Source organism: Alosa sapidissima, chromosome 8, assembly GCF_018492685.1.
Source record: "Alosa sapidissima isolate fAloSap1 chromosome 8, fAloSap1.pri, whole genome shotgun sequence".
NCBI lineage: Eukaryota > Metazoa > Chordata > Actinopteri > Clupeiformes > Clupeidae > Alosa > Alosa sapidissima.
In genome coordinates this window covers 15,947,181-15,964,579 of record NC_055964.1, presented here as the reverse complement: position 1 = coordinate 15,964,579, position 17,399 = coordinate 15,947,181, and the positions used below count along the sequence as shown (strand labels likewise).

General features: G+C 39.8%; 1 protein-coding gene and 1 long non-coding RNA gene across 4 annotated transcripts in view; one reads left to right on the top strand and one right to left on the bottom strand.

Annotated features, from left to right (window-relative positions):
* The window catches only part of LOC121714739, a 22,592-nt gene extending 16,231 nt beyond the window's left edge, over positions 1-6,361 (top strand). Inside the window, exon 3 of the long non-coding RNA XR_006033415.1 lies at positions 6,282-6,361. This is a non-coding gene — a long non-coding RNA (uncharacterized LOC121714739). The remainder of the gene's footprint in view (positions 1-6,281) is intronic.
* The window catches only part of erlin2 (ER lipid raft associated 2), a 23,701-nt gene extending 6,332 nt beyond the window's left edge, over positions 1-17,369 (bottom strand). Inside the window, exons 1-7 of one of the 3 annotated variants that reach the window (XM_042099756.1) lie at positions 17,265-17,369; positions 16,057-16,161; positions 15,779-15,860; positions 15,642-15,688; positions 15,474-15,535; positions 11,776-11,901; positions 11,426-11,499 (exon numbers count right to left, since the gene is read on the bottom strand). In XM_042099756.1, coding sequence (XP_041955690.1) covers positions 11,426-11,499; positions 11,776-11,901; positions 15,474-15,535; positions 15,642-15,688; positions 15,779-15,860; positions 16,057-16,160 — 495 coding nt within the window. In that variant the 5' untranslated portion in view covers position 16,161; positions 17,265-17,369. The other 2 variants (XM_042099758.1, XM_042099755.1) reach the window with 2 other exon arrangements.
* Positions 17,370-17,399: the final 30 nt, after the last annotated feature.

Here is a 17,399-nt window from a genome sequence, read left to right as displayed (position 1 = left end):
GAAAACTGTCTGTTGTCCTAAAGTATGTGCAATTACATCTGATATTTTGAGGGATTCTTCGAGTGTATCCCGTTAGTTAGGCTACGCATTTTTCGTATTTTATGATTTGTATTGCTGGCGGCAGGCATACGCGAGTGGAGGAAGAAACTAGGCCTACTGCACTATATTAGAGAAATGAGTGACTAACTTAAAGTAGCAGTTCAAACTGCTACTTTAAGGGACAAATCTCAAACTGAATTCAGAACAAAAAGATCAAGGACAGGGCAAATGAAGCTGGAACGACGGAGAAGTTTAACTAGCTTTAACATTAGTGAGTTGAATTTGTGTGTCGTATAGGCTTACATAATAAGTTAGTCTCTCGTTTCTTATGTGCAGTAGTTTCTTCCTTCACTAGCTCAGCCTTTTACTGCACAAACGAGGGACTACAAGAGATTGTGCAACATTTAAAGCTAATATTTTGTCACTAGCAACCTACATCTGTCCTCTGCCAAATACAGTTGCATTTTCAGCTCTGAACAACACGTTCAGGAATTATTTCAGCAGAAGTGGTGGGACGTGCATATTTCATTTTGCGGTCGGGACGAATGAAACAGGCATGATGGACGAATGAAGCAAGCAGTTTAAGCCATAAACTTCCTACAACTTCAATATTTTACATCATGAATCATGAATGGTACTTTCAAAATTTATTTGAGACAGATTACTGCTATATGTCTTAGTGAGTCTGATAACAACTCTTTGCCATTATTCTTAAGCGTCATGTCATCATGCGTCAAGCGTCATCATGTTTGTACCGTGCAAAATGTTATTTCACTATGCTTATACATGGGTTAGGCCACTGCAGATCCAAATAAGTGCCCTTTATGATCCATAGCCCTTCAGTCTTCATAGGTTAACATGGCAAAACTCAATCTCCTAACATATTTCTTAATAAACTGCTTTTCCATGTCCCAGTCCCTTAAATGATGGAGATTATTTAACAGAGATCAAGGACAGGGCAAATTAAACTGAAGCGATGGAGTTAGCGAGTTAGAGTAGTAAGTTCATGTGTAGTATAGGCTCGCATTCAGGCGAATTGCAACAGAAAGTGATGTATCGTTTCTGTAGCAGACGTTATGGTTAGGTCATTGCACAAGGCTGTTCACCATCCATTTGGGTCCGGACTGGAGCAGAGTGCATTCTGCGTGCCGTCCATTCTTGTTAATAAAGTCTCTGACAGCAGCCTACTATACTTCCGTATTTTGCTTACACAGGCAGCATGGCTTTTAAAGACGGCACGGTTTGACAGTGGGTTTGGTTTATAAGTTAGACCAATCACGTAGACCTAGGTCACTAAGGGTTCCTATGCAAGAAAAGGGAAAAAACCCTGCCCTGAGATAGGAGCTGAAAGAGTTATAGCAACTGCGGTCAGAGGAACTTAATAATCCCCAAATTGGTCCAGTCGGAACACAAGGGAAAAAAGGGTTCTAGGGACGTTATGCTCTAGAAACTGCAAAAATCCTTCCCGTGGGAAAGAGCCTTATGCTTAAAGTGTAATTTCAGCGAAATTTGACCCAAGGGTGTTTTTCTGCATTAAAACACATTAAATAAGCCGTGGAGACAGTACTTTTCCTTCATCAACCACTACAGATCTTGCTACAGTATACGCTATAGTCCCAAATCGCAAACAGTGGATTAGCTAAGGGCCATGAGCGAAACACTTCCAAAATAGCATTTTTTTTAACCAGTAATATTGTTCAAAACAGCATCAAACCTTGTCAGTAGCTTGCTCAGATTCCCAAGAGTCAAAGCTTTCAAATGGTGTATAACATTACTATGCTACATAGCAATATGGTGCATACAATTGATTTAGACTGTTGGGGGGAGGTGGGGGAGGGGGTAACCGTCCCGCCGGCAAGACACTGAAGATTAACGGGTTTTAAACAGTATTATGGAACACTTTGAGTAACATTGCCAGATATTGGCATTAGCAAAAGTCTACGCTCTCCAAGTAGCTTACCCTTTAGTTTAGGTTATAAACAGGGAGGCTACTATGAAAAGTTACGTTAACCACCTGCATTAGCTTACATGGACAATGTAACTTCCTTTGTCAGCTTATGAACAACCAAACTAGCTTGCAAATACATACATAACGTTAACTTAAAGTGTAAGTTCAGTGTGAATAGAAAGCTGTTGAGCCTATTACTGGATATCATCCAAATATCATCCAAATATCCCCCCCCAAGAAAAAAACAAACAATATCCACTCAGCATGTAAGCCCACTGAAATCTACCAAAGGATCTTTCCAGTAAGCATTTCTGGGAAGTGTCTCTGATTCGCTCCATGCTGAGAGGAATAAAAACCCAGAGAGCACACATCAGAAATACTAGAGGTTGAAGGTGGGGGCATGACTTGCTCCCCCCTTCATTTCCCAACTCTTGCTTTTTAATTAAATGCTTTTCTGGGTGGGCGACCGACCACATGTTTTGCTCTACTATAGCCGTACAAAACAGACACTGAGAGGGCAAGCGAACATTCCAGCCCTGTGCTCCAGGCCCTGTAGTATTGCTGACAGTACACAGTCCGCCCCCATCGTGCCACTCCTCCTTGATAGCACTATTGTTTGTTCTTAAAGTGGAAATGAAGCAATGAGAACTGTGGACATTTTTTGGTTGCCTTTTCATTTTTGGAGATGCATGGATTTTTCATTAAACCTGAAATTCAAGTAGTTTCACTGGAAAAATGACATGTCGATAATGACTTTCGCCACTAAGGCGCGGCCATGTTTTAAAAATGCAGGCGCTACGTCATCAGAATGATTAGCGTTTGTTTGTGGATGTTCTAGCCATTAGCGGACGTTCACTTTATTTCAATATGCCTACGCAAATTCTGTTGATGTTTGTTTTTGTGTTTGTACAAGAACAAGGGCCGCTGTAATCTAGCCTGTAGGCCTATCAGAGAGAGTAATTTATTCGATTTAAACTTCCTGTTCAGTCGCAATAACGCGTTTGGATGTTCTCACACAACTTGTGGATAACCGAGACCTGAAAATGCAGTTCCTTCGTTGATGAATAAACTCTGTGAGTAAGAGGTTTCTTTTTGTGATGAAGTAGTATCGATGATTGCATTTGTTTCGCTCAAGTAGTAGTGGAAACTATTAGCAGAGACTTGCGAACCTGGTGAGACCCTGTGGTGGGTACGCCTACGTCCGTCTGACTTGTGCAGGCTACTCTGTAGTAGCCTAGAAATGCTAGGTCTGTGATTGTGACAGGCATGGTTTTGTGGGTAGACGTTGTTTATGGACTGTAGGCTAGGCGTCTGAGTTTTGATTTGTTTATGTAAGCTGACAGAAAAATAACATGCTGTTCACTTTAAGTAAATAAATGCACGGATGTGCCGCTGTTATAATGAACGTTTATCAGTATGTAAAAGCCCTTTATATAATAAATATTCCAGTATATATTTTCCTTTGATATCTTAAAGGGGCCTTTAAAATGCCCATTGTAGTGAGTGACCACGTCGCTTAATCAGTTTCAGAGCAGTGTTTACCTTTTTTCCTCTACAGTCTCCCGAGTTCATCCATCACCTAGATGGGTTAAACTTACACAGAAATAGCGAAGAATGGCGAATTATAACTGTGACTATTATTGTATTGTTAGTTGGCTATTATCATTATTATTAACATACTGTACATCGATAAACCCTTCCTATAATGTAAGACGTCATGTTATTCTGATGATCTGATCGCTAGTTATAGGACCTAAAGCAGTGTTATAACTTGGTATACAGCATGGTATACATTAATGATGGTATTACTATATTTTCCATTATTTCTTTCATGTCGAAGAGAGAACTTGACATTTACCTCACACAATATTGAGTAATTATTAGCCCCTCCAGTTTTGTCTTTGCGCAACAGTTATGGCATTTAAAAAAAAAAAATTAAGAATTATATGTTTTAATAATTCAGATATATGTTCCTCTATTCACTGAGCTATGTTAATGGGAATCTGATAAATGTTGGTATGGAACATGGCGTCCACGAACCACGCATAACAGGATAGCTCAGAGCATTCGATTCCCTAGTTGGCCAAACTCTCGATATACAACTCTGCTATTAGTAAGCTTGTAGTGCCATCTACAGACATCCAGCAGCACGGCGCCTGACTCCAGGATGACAGGACGGGCTGAAGCAGGACTGGGACACAACTCGCCTCTTTTGATGAAAGTGCTGTGAGAAATCCAAAGATCTTGAACCATATCTTCCAGTCCTGAACAGTTCAAACTGTGCAAGAAACAATGCCTATGCAAATACACCTATCCTATATCCTTCTTTCACAATTTTGTCCCCAAGAAAGCATGAGCCTTGACACTGTTAACTATACAGTACCCTCCAGAATTATTGGCACCTCTGCTAAAGTTGACTAAAAACCTGTATCATAAATAATCTGTTGATGATTTATTGTAATCTCACAATGAAAAAAATAGAAAAACATCCAACCTTGAAGGGAAGCAAATTTATTCTCAGGCATGACAACGGGTCAGGGGTGAAAAAGGCGCGCAAAGATGGAAATGGCTGTTTCATAGCAAAACAAGCGCGAGTGACATTGTTGCCAATAGTGCATAGCTTCCATGGAGTATGAAGTTGCCTTAAACCAGAGATTTATAAAGAAAACAAACTACAAAATGACTAATTTTTACAAAAAAATACCTTTATTTCTTCTTTTTGGCTTGGACCTAAGTGTGAAGGGGCCCACTTGCGCTGTTTGGCAACATGCTTCAGCCTGGCACTCCTCTCCTCCTCAGTAATCTACATGAGTTTTCTTTCTTTCTTTCTTTGTGCCTGAAGTTATCAGACATTTCTTAAGATTTTACAGTATAGGCTACTTACAGATTGTGGCATTGTGCTAGTGTGTTTAACCAACCAATAAAGTTGTGTGAACAGTGTTCACATTACATGTTAAACCCTACAGACACAGACTAGGCCTACTGATCAGGCCACTGAACGTTTCTTAAAAGACAGCATTACCATGTCAAACACTGATTTTGTCTCTGAACTCGACAAAACGAACCAGCCCAGTTTAGGAGCATTTAATTCAACTATTTAGTTATTCACATTAGCCTTTGCTATACTGATAAAGTATGCCAATTTGCTTCACCTTTTGTCGATCTAGATGGCTCAAACTGCACGTATTCTTCATCAAATGAACTCGTTATGTCTATATTTCTGTCCAATATCGCTAACTTTAACAGCCTATGCTACGTTGCTACACCAATCTCAAAGTCTTTTTCTGACAGAAGTTGAAAGTTTCAACTAGCCCACCTGTGACATCAATAAGCATCTCTCCTCGCCGGGCTCACATTCCAGCTGACATTTCAGACGCATATATCTGTAGTCACACAGACAGGGAGGCTATTCCAGCGCAAGCGTTCTGTTCGCGTTGCATCCGTGGCAAAAAATTATCTTCCACTGTTTAATAGGCTAAATGCATAGGGGCTGCATTCACATAATCGTTGCTGGATCAGACAAGTTTTTAATTGGGCTCTTGTCTTACAACGCATGAAGATGCGTTCGCGTCTGCGCGTGATTTGTAAACTCAGTTGTAACCCCCCCCCCCCCACACACACACTATTTTCTCATCGGATCTGCGCGAACCACGGAAATCTCCCATTTTGGATTCAAAACGCAAATTTCGCCGAAAGGTGAGGAGTTTTCATGCCTGTATTCGGAGAAAAAGGGAAATCTCATAAATACATTTTTAACAAAATCACATCGCTCACAATTATTGGCACCCCTGCTTGTAATACCTTCTTAAGCCTCCCTTTGCCAATAAAACAGCTTGTAATATTCTCCCATGACACCCCATAAATTTGGAGAATAATAATGCCGGGATTAGTGTACTTCACCTCACTGTGTGTTCACGGTGTGCTGAGTGTGTTTCACTAACTTACGGATTGGGATAAATACAGAGACCAAATTTCCCTCAGGGGATCAAATATACTATATACTTATATTTAGATTCCTAGGTCCACACTTCTGCATTCTCCTCTTTGACTCACCCCACTGTTTTTCTATGGAGTTTAAATCAGGGGACTGAGATGGTAATGGCCGAAGCTTGATTTTGTGTTCAGTAAACCATATCTGTTTGGATCTGGACGTTTGCTTTGGTTCATTGACCTAATGAATGATCCAATCATGACCAACTTTTAATGTCTTGGCAGAGATTGATAGATTTTCTTTGAAAATGTTCAGGTTTTTCTTGGTGTTCATGATACCATGCACCGTAATTAGGTTCCTAAGGCCTTTGGGAATAAAAACAGCCCCACAATAGCACAGCCCCTCCACCATAACTCTCATTAGGTATGGGGATTTTTTCAGTATAGTCGTTCTTCTATGTACGCCAAACACACCTAAAGTGTTTCCAGCTAAAGAGCGCCATTTTCATTTTGATCTGACAATAGACCACACTTCCAGACAAAGTCACTGTATCATTCAGTAACTCCTGCCGTTTACTTTGGTAATTAAAAAAACTGAACAGGCATTTACCTGGTATGTCCTCTAAATAACCTATTAGCAGTGAGGTCACTTTTGAAGATTTTTTGGGGTGACCCCAAGATGATACCGTTTTCTGTAACTTTCAAACAGTGGTTCTTATGGAATCTTACCATCCTCCATAATGTGTGTGGGGGCAAGATAACCATTGGTCTTTGTCCAAGCATGTTTGTCACATTTCCAGTTGATTACAAGCTGTAAATATAGGCATTTTCAACAAAGTACCTAGTTTTTATAGACATCCCCTGACTTACAAATGTCAACATGCTTTGTTTTTATTTAGATTTAGTGTATTCTCTTGTCTTTCCCATGTTGAAAAATGACTAGAGGATTTAGCCTCTGTGTCACTTTATTTTCATACCTTAGTGAAAAAGAAAGTCATGAACTACTTCTGAAAGTTCAAAGACACTCTGATTAACTTAAATACCGTATTTTCCGGACTATAAGTCGCACTTTTTTTTCATAGTTTGGCTGGTCCTGCGACTTATAGTCAGGTGCAACTTATATATGAAAAAATATATAATTGAACATGTTTTTAAATGTTAATTTATATTAACTGACATGAACCCTATGTGAAACATTACGTCTACAGCCGCGAGAGAGCGCTCTTAAATGCACAAGTCCTGTGCACTTTCAGTCAGAGATTAGTGCTTGCACTAACACTCGTGCATACCTAAATCGTCAAATTATGGCAGGGATTCTATTTATAGCCTCAGATTTGGACAAATAAAAGCCAGTATAATTTTGTTTCAATTTAACTCATAAAAGAGCTCTTCTTAATATTTTATATTGTTGGTTGGTATTGTTGCCAATGAAAAGTCATTGTCCTACACCATGAGTCTCCAACATGTTGCTCTCATTGCTCTCAAGCTAGTCGCATGCCGCACCTCTGAGCTAGAGGCTGAAGCAGTAACCTACATTTAAACACAATTGTTGCTGCCAGGCATCAGCCTATGAATTTTATAAAAAAGTAAATCATGCATAATTGAAAAAATAACTAAATTTAGGCTATCTTAGACCTCTTTGGCTATACAGAATAAGGTTTCCCTTGCAGCACAGCAAACGAATGAATGAAAGTGCGAATACTTTATCTCGCAATAAGTGGATGGCAATCGAAATCCCGACACTATGAAACTTAATAGTAAGCCATTAAATACCCCACAGATCTCAGTGGTCATCAGTCCCGATATTTAGCAATATAATCAACAGTACAAACGTAAATTAAATCTCAAATTGAACATCTGCTTTTGATAGCCATACCGCTCCAAATGAAAGGTAGGCCTATGTCTCACAATAAAACGCAAGAAATAGGCCTAAAGGACTATATAGCTTAGGGCTGGGCGATATGGACCAAAACTGATATCCTGATATTTTGGGGCTGATTGGCGATATACGATATCGATACGATATTGATATTTCAAACACAAAGAGCGAAGTGCTTCATATATTCACTCAACACAACATATGACAACACAGCCAGTTTTAATTATATTAATTTCAGACTGCTCTAACAGAGCTGTGCAAAAAAGTGTAAACAATAACATAGGCCTACAATAGGCATAGGCTACAGATGCTCTGATAAAGCTGTGCAAATAACAAAAGACCAAAGGTTGACCCTGACTGACAACGCAGGCCTACATTGTACTGCACAATGCAATAGGCTGTTTTGGGCACAACAATATTGAAAAAACCTGCAGTTTTGTCACACAATGCAGTTTTTTTTACCTGTAAGGGTTTGATAGGGCCTAGATGACAAGCAAATGTAGACTGAGATGGCCTAGACATGTTGCTATCAACAACAAAAACAGTTTTAAACAATTAGTCTACTTAAACAACGTAACTGAGTCACTCATCAAGAGTGTGATAGACGCTACCGTCGTTTTGTATGCGTTCATTTTTGCATGTTCCGGTTCGTAAGAAAAATCCCTATGCACGATTGAATGGGGTTTCAGGAATCATAAAAAACGATGCCCTAACTGCTCGCGAGTCGCGTGCATATCCTCTTAATAAAATCAGCGTTTAGGTTGTCTCCCTGAGGACTTTAGATCTGCTACTGTCGCTAAACGCAAGCATTCATCAGTGTATTTAAATTAGCTAGGCTATGTACCAAAAATGACATTTTACCGTGAGTCGAAGAGCTGTAGCTGCTAAACAGTGTTGTAACTTAAATCTGCGTGTACAAAACCGCTTGGAGCTCCAGTGGAATTTTGATTTCACAACGAGAATTCTCGGTCTAGCCGTTGATGTGCCGACAGAATAGGTATCAGCACCCACCTCTGATCAAGGTAAACAAAATCTGACTCAGTGTCCGTCATGTTTTAAAGTTTGTAGTGCTGCGAGGGAGAACGTGCACACGCAAGGGGCGCAGTTGAGCAGAGCTGCGGCTATCTGACTGGTCTGAACACAGAGGAGCAAGTGGTTTTGATAAAATGGCCCATTAATTGACATAATACCGGTATTACGATATTGTCTCAACTACATATCGTTTTCAAAAATATATCGGTCGTAGTCGTAATACCGATATATCGCCCAGCCCTAATATAGCTGACTCAATACAAGCCATGGCCAAATAAAGGTGCTGTGCTTTGCGCAGCCTAAATTTGAGGATTTACGAGTCTCCTAAACATTCCTCACCCGTTATAGAGACATGCATGAAAACATTTGAAAACAAAACGCACTGCCATGTAATATTTGATCGCTGTTTTGCTACTAATTATCTTTTACGTAATGAATACGTACAGAACGTGAAAGTAGGCCTAATGTGCGCTCCTTGTCTGTAGCTGTCTGTTCACGTCCGCAATCGAACTTCAAATAGAGAAGTCATCCATGTTCTCTCGCGTTATAGCCTAGGCGGTCATGCTTCTGTGTTTGCAAAATTCCTGACGGTTCCTGATCGCTAAATGTTTGTTTTCCTTTCCTGTCGATAGCGGTTGATGTTAAAGCACCTATAGGCTATAATTTGACTTCAGCGGTGACAAATCCTGCTGAGAGAGAGAGAGCAACGAAAGAGAGGCACCCCCAAAGTGGTCATGCGCGTGCGCGCATGTGTGTGTCTCTGCATGGGGTTCAATTGAAGTCAGAGTTGGTCCGTCAATAGTCCCGCATTCAGGCCGCACCATTATTATATTAATGTCAGACAGGGTACAGGGTAAAATGTGTGGGAATTTCTCGCATTGTGATGGCTAGATTTGCGGGACTTTTATTATTATGCTCAATACTAAGTAATACCCGCAATTCCGCGCTGGAATTGAGACCCTTTTAAATGTGCATCTTTTTTTCTCTCGCTCTCTCGGACGTGGCCAGCCAAGCAATTGTTCTGCTGCATGCCAGCCTGTGCCAATATATCGTACAAAATGATTGATTGCATTCTCCACATTTTTAGCTAAATTTTCATGTACCACATCAGCATTTGACATTTTCACAATTAGCGTCGGGCCTTGTCAGCAGCCTTCGGCTTGCCTCTTGCCACTATTCACTCCTTCGTCTTCATTAACATTCCCTGTAGAATTCTCAATATTTTTGGCCTCAATGTGTACAGTTACATAGTATGTCTGTTCTTAGTCTTGGATTTTGTGAAATACATTTCTAAATATCACCTGCTTGCTGCAGCTTCGGTCTGCACGTCCATTTAAACCCACATCTTTTTCTCTCTCGAGCATTTAATCTGCTGCCAGCTTGTATCTCCACTTCGTCCAAAATGCTTGATTGCATTGCATTCTCCACATTTTTTGCTACATTTTCATGTACCACATCAGCATTTTTGTTCTGTGAATCTTTTGTAAATTGCTTTACAAATACCGTCGGGCCTATAGGCCTATTGCCATGGCTTGCCTCAGCTTCGGTCACGTCCTTTTAAAACCGTCTTTTTCTCTATCGTGAGCATTTAATCTGCTGCCAGCTTGTGACTCCACATCGCCAAAAATGCTTGATTGCATTGTATTCTCCACATTTTTAGCTAAATTATCATGTATCATATCAGCATTTTTGTTCAGTGAATCTTTTGTAAATTGCTTTACAATTACCTTCGGGCCTATAGGCCTATAATTTCGGTCACGTCTAAAACTGCATCTTTTTCTCTCTCATGAGCATTTAATCTGCTGCCAGCTTGTGACTCCACATCGCCCAAAATGCTTGATTGCATTGTATCTCTTTTAGATACATTTTGGTGCACCTCATGGCATTTTCTTTCAGTGAAAATGTTGCTTTGCAATTACCTTCCTGCCCTCCTCTTGGCTGCCTTCACTCCTTCATCTTCATTAATCTTTTTGGCCTCAATAATCCAGTTACATAGTCTCTGTTTTTGGTTTTGGATTTTGTGAAATACATTTCTAAATAAATGCGACTTATAGTCCGGTGCGACATATATGTTTTTTTCCTGCTCATGACGCATTTTTTGACTGATGCGACTTATACTCAGGAGCGACTTATAGTCCGGAAAATACGGTAAATTGAAATTAGATAGGAAAATGCTTCTGTTAGGTTTTGTATATAAGATTTTTCTAGGGGTGCCAATATTTGTGAGCAACGTGTTTTTGTTAAAAATATGTATTTCTTTTTTATACCTGTTTTTAAATCAACTTTACCAAAGGTGCCAATAATTCTGGAGGGTACTGTATATACAGACAAGATCTTCAAGACAGGGCAGATTGCTCCTTATGCTCATGTCTTATAACTGTCTGTTTTGTGTCCCTGCTCAAATAAAATCTCTGATCTTCATAAAGTCCTATCAGTAAAAAAAACAGGCAGAGGGGCTTAGACCAAGCCATAGGCATAGACTATCCCAGCCTTTCAACACTTTGTTTCAAGAACACTGGCAGAAGATGTGCAATATGATAGAATTTTGCACCAGAATGGCAGATCACACCTCTATACAGACACAGGGACCAACTAACCTGGATGATTATGCCAGGGGCCATGTTTGTCAGTTCCTCTTGCAGAGTCATCTTCAAGTTCTCATCTATTTGGTCTGGAAAAGAAATGGCATGTTTAAATAAGTCATACGACACACCTCTGCAGAGTAGTATAGTATGAAAACTATTGTGCAGATTCAAATGTGAGCAGTCATCACAGGTTTGTACAGAAATAAACAGGTGCAGGTGTATTTTTTTTTTATATATATATATATAAAAATAAAAAGAAAATCACACGGATATGAAAAACAAAGTTTGCACACACAAAAAAACCTTCATTGATCACAATTCCACATGAAATACAATACAACCAAAACAATATCTTCCTTTACCAAACAGCCCAATGTAAACCTCTTGCAGACTGTGCACACTGCAGAACTGGTTCAGCTCATGGTGGACCTTGTTGAAAATCAGGGCCTTGTCGTAGTCAGCCGTGAAATTTCTCACAATATCATACACTGCAGAATACACACAGAATACATATATTTACAACATGACAACACTGACTGCCTGTCTGGAGTTTTGTATCATTATAACTGACTGTGACACTGCTCCACATCTACAACAACTACAACACCAACACACAAGCAACGGACAGACATTATCCAAGTCATTTTCTGAAGCATCTTGCATCGGTTTACATTAACAACAGCAATTATAGGTATGTGGGCTGTGTTGGGGTAGTTTGGTGGAGCTCTAATTACAACTGTCTCAGGATGGACACCTTGTTGACACACACACACACTCTCTCTCATGCTCAGTCCGTGTATCATTCGTTCATTTGATATTCAATTGAGAATCCAAAATGAAAAAACAAAAATTATTTGTTATGAATGTGATACAAACCAACAAATAATGCTTTGTTTTTCAGACTTTTGATTTCATGATCAGATCAAAAGTAGAACGTTTAAAAAACGGCATCAGGCCCAAAACTGATTTTGATATTTATTTTTTTCCGATTGCTCTGACCCGGAAATTATTTATTGACTTCCATTGCCAGCTGCTGCTTCTGCTTATGGTTAAATCGGACTAGGCCTACCAGTCCGATTATAACTTTACCACACACAATTTAACCTAAAGATATATATTTAAATGACCACTCGAACAGAGCAACAGAATCTCTTTTTCCCCCCTTAGTCGGCAGTCTAAAGGAATAGGTTTTTCTACTCCTATGCTCGATTAGCGTAGCCAGAAATGTTCAAATGGTTGGGCACAGAAAGAAAAGGGTGGGCAAAGCCAATTTGATTGAACATAGCCTAAGAGAAGCCTAGATGAGATACACCATACTAATTAATCGGCATGTTATATTTATGACATAGTGGAATTTATTGAACACATAGATAGATAGATATACTTTATTAGCCCTTGGGGAAATTTGTCTTGGACTTCTCAGAAGTTCTGACCCAATACAGACACACAGACATAGACATAAAAGGCTTATAACAGACAGTATAACATTTGATCACAGCTGACAAATTAGGCAGAAACATTTTAAACTGGAGCAAAACAATGCATGAATGTAGGCCTAGCTTCAGCGCGTCACATGAAACACACTTATGACAATAGATCAGGGCTCTACACTAACATTTTTTTCCAGGAGCACTTGTGTGCCCAAGTTAAAAAATGTAGGAGCACAGACAAAAATGTGGGCGCACAGTCAGTTCTGTACTTAATTTACACATAATCTAACATTACACTGCAGCTAACAGTTAAACATGCCAGTGCACCAATTGCGAAGATTAAGAATGACTGACAACATTTAGGCTACAGGAAACAGGATTTTAAACCTATTTTATTTTCAGTCTGTTCTTTTTTCCTACATTTTGTTAATGTAAAATAATATAATACATTGCCATATTTGCATTCAGCCTGTATATCAAGTATCCTGCCAAATGTAGGCTAATTTATTTATTTGTGAATCCATCTGTAGCTAATCCAAATATGCCTATGGTAACCTATCTGACTGCATACCGAATACTACTACTAAAACAGTCCATTTGCTCTTCCACAAAAATCAAGGATATATTTTTTTTTATACTTTTATTTTTTATTTGAAATATCTGCATTGATGGGGGCAGTTAGGCAAACGTTAGGCCTACTTTCGTTTTGCACTTCAGCTTGTATTCAGTGTAAACATACAAGAATGCGTGGAAGCCTGGAGTTGTCAGTAGCGTTCTACCTTTGAATAAAATGGGAGTATTACTGGAGGCTACTTTTGTGCCTTTGTGCCTACAGCTATTTGCATATTGCAGCAATACGTCAACTGGGCTAAAAGGCTTGTTAGGCTTTCCTTTTCTCACTGCATTCTCAGAATCTCATCTTGTTCCTCCTATAGCCGATGAATTCGGTGGATAGAAGAACTAATTTCTTCAATCTTTGCATCTTGGCTGGCTAGTCTAACTTTCCGCTTTTTCTGCGCGCTCTTGGATTTGATAGAAGCGATTACTAGCGAGTCACAACGCGAAACTGCTAACGTTGATGGGAGGTGTAGTTTTTATGCTGCATTCGCGACGTCATTCTATGGTTTGCACCAGTAATGTTACTCGATGTTGCGGTGTATTTTGTAGACAAACATTGACATGGTTAGAAGTCATTCGCACCAGTGCGCCTAAATATTTTTTTGCACTCGCACGCCATCATTTTTACTCGCATGTGCGAGTGAAATGGGCGCACTGTAGAGCCCTGCAATAGATTGACCATATTGTACAACTGCAAAGCCTTATCATAGGCATGTTACATTCATGACATGAAAAGTAGAACTTATTGAACAAAAACGGCAAATTACGCAGTCGGCTAAACATTTTAAACTTGCACAAAACGGCATGAACCCAGCAACGGTGCGTCGCATAACTTAAATCACAAACTGAAGCAACAGTTTCGGCAATCCTACAGCAAAGCCTTTCCTTCCATAGGCATGCAACGTCTATGACAAAAAAAGTGGAATATTCCCGCATTTCACACCTGACAATTAAACGAAGCTGCCGCCTGTTTGTGATTTGACTGATTCTTGAGCTCTCAGAGCAGTGTTGACTTGCGCGTCTTTTTTAGATGATGAACGTAATTGGACGGACAAGACTGACAAGTAGACGGGCCAAGGCCCGCCTGTGGCTAAGCCTATGGCTCGATTTGAATTATTTGCTCTGTTTGTGAATGAAGTTGTAGCCCCTCTTTCCTTTGATGCTTGTTGAACGATGTGTCCCTAGTTTCCCTGTCATAGCTACTGTCTTTGGTGTAATCTCACCAGAAGGCTACTGCAGATCAATTGATGATCGGAGCTGACGTTCTAACATCTAGGCCTACTTCCCTAACATGGGCTGATACTACATAGCCTAGGCCAGTCATTACTTCTATAATCATGGGTCAACGCTTTGGGCGAACGCAATGTTCATAAACGAAACAGGCATGAGAAGGGAGATGATTTTCTGTCGATTCAACAAAACCAAGTTTGCCATCATTTCTGTCGATTCAACAAAACCAAGTTTGCCATCATGCGCATGTCGCCCAATTTCTCGCTATAGTATAAATCTAATATAAAGTATAAATCTAGCAACAAAGACACTAAATTGGCAACAATGAGCACTGACAGGTCTAGACCTAGAAAGTGACTTGGATAGACTTCCAGGTCCCAGAAATCGGAAAAAATAAATATCAAAATCAGTTTTGGGCCTGATGCCGTTTTTTAAACGTTCTACTTTTGATCTGATCATGAAATCAAAAGTCTGAAAAACAAAGCATTATTTGTTGGTTTGTAAGCATTATTTGTTGGTTCATAAACAAATAATGAAAAAACAAGTCCTTTTTTCGTTTTGGATTCTAAATTGATTATCAAATGAACGAATGATACACGGACCATGCTCGCTCACACACAGGCACACGCTCTCACACACACACACATACTCTCTCATGCTCGCTCACACACACACACACAGTCACACAATGTTTAATGTGCTATTGTATGATCTGTGCTACACGTGATTATTCCAGTAGGCTAGGCCTAGTCAAAAGTAGTATAAAAATATATTGACTTAACCTGCTGAAGCCACAAGGAAGTTCACAACCTCTATCCGATCGAAATAGATCATAACACCCCCACTGTTGGACAAAAGTGGTGCAATATGTGAGATGTACTACAAATTGAGCAAATACCTACAATGGCAAATCAATATTATTTTGATTATATTGAATGTGTAACACATACCTTGTACCACATGGTACATTCTTAACTTCATCTGTTTGGAGAGTAGTCTACAAAGTAGAAGCACATGGTCAAGCTGCTTAAGGATACAAAGTGCAGCATATACTGTCTCAAACACAGCCACACACGCACACATTTACCTGTACAGGCTTGAAGGATGTGATGAAAGGTAACATAAGGTGGAAACCGGGGCCACTAGTTGCAGTTAGGAGTGCTCCTCCCCTACAGTGAATACACATACAGAGGTTTAATAAAGCTAAATCACTTTATGGCTCAGGTGTAAAATAAACCGGTTAAAACGCAATGATTGATTGCCAGAAGCCAACAATCAGTCATGTTACATTTACCAAGTTACAAGGCCTTGGGCAAAGATCACAAGGTGCCTGCAAGACTAACTAATAATTACTAGCCTAATTACCTGTAGTAAACACCAATGTGGCCCTCCTCTATTTTGTGCACGGCTGAAAAAAGTGCTGCTAATCCAATAGCTAGGATAACGGAGAAGACGGCACCCGCTGACATCCTGAAATAGAAATTATGGAGGAAGAACAATAACATAAAATCATCGGCGTTAGTTGAGAGCATAAATCACGTCACTGTAACAACAACAACTTAACAGTCAGACTTTCTATTTCTATTATACTTTAAAACATTTACAAAAGCCCCAACGTTACCATCCTTTAACGGTATTTAATTTGGCCAGCTTTGTGATCCATCGAGAGTGCATCCCAAGTCAGTCATGAGAGTAAGGTAAACTAAACAGAAATCCAGCTAACTTCACGTATGTTATCCATCACGTTAATGTTGCTTCCCCGCATTTGGTTCGTTGTTAAGTCAAGTGACCTTGCAGTGTAGTTAAGAGGATTGACTCAAGAAGGGTAGAAAATCTGCCAGTCTTTGGTAACAGTTTACTTACGTTACTTATAAGTAGACACCACCCCATAACAAGCAGTCATAGCTGCTACACCTTTCATTCATGTTCATTCAGCTTCAAACAAAGCACAGCTGACAGCTAATTACAAAACTAAAGTGCTGAGCGCTAACGTTACTGTACTAACGTCACGGAGTCCTGTACCGACTTTGCTTCAAGATTTTTAACTGAATACTATCGAGATGCTACGTTTAGCAAGCTATCTAGCCAGACAGATATCAATATCTTCGTTATGGATGCTGTTTGTTATGAAAGTAGCGTAGCTGGCTGAATCAAATCGAGACCATAACTGATCAAATTATTGCGACGTGTAAGACTCGATATAAATAGCCGAAACACAGCTAAGTTACAACGTTAGTGACCTTGTGCTTTTTGTTATAGCAAGCTAGCTACAGCGAACTTTACGTCCAGAGGCAGTCGGTGAAGGCAAGCTAACTATCTAGCTATTTCCTTGTCAGCTAGAACCTATGGCTAGAACTAGCTACGCTACGCGGTAAGCCCCAAGTAACGTTAACGTGAACGTTAACGACTACAAACGAAAGTAACATAAAAACTGACTAGCATTATGCATATTTGACAAAGTGAGGAATTACTGTCGATCAAGAGGAAATGGACAAGATACACGTTCAGCTGAACTTCCCGGACAAGCTATATACTAAGAAAGATTTCTACCAAAACATTTTTAGTTGTCTTACCTGTCTGAGCTGTACCTCCAGATGGTAACAGTGGAGCACCTGCTGTTCAACACGTGTTGACCGTAATCTGCCAAACGAAGCGAGGAGGCTGCTGCGCACTGATATCTCGCGCAACAGCTCTGCTATCAGAATTTT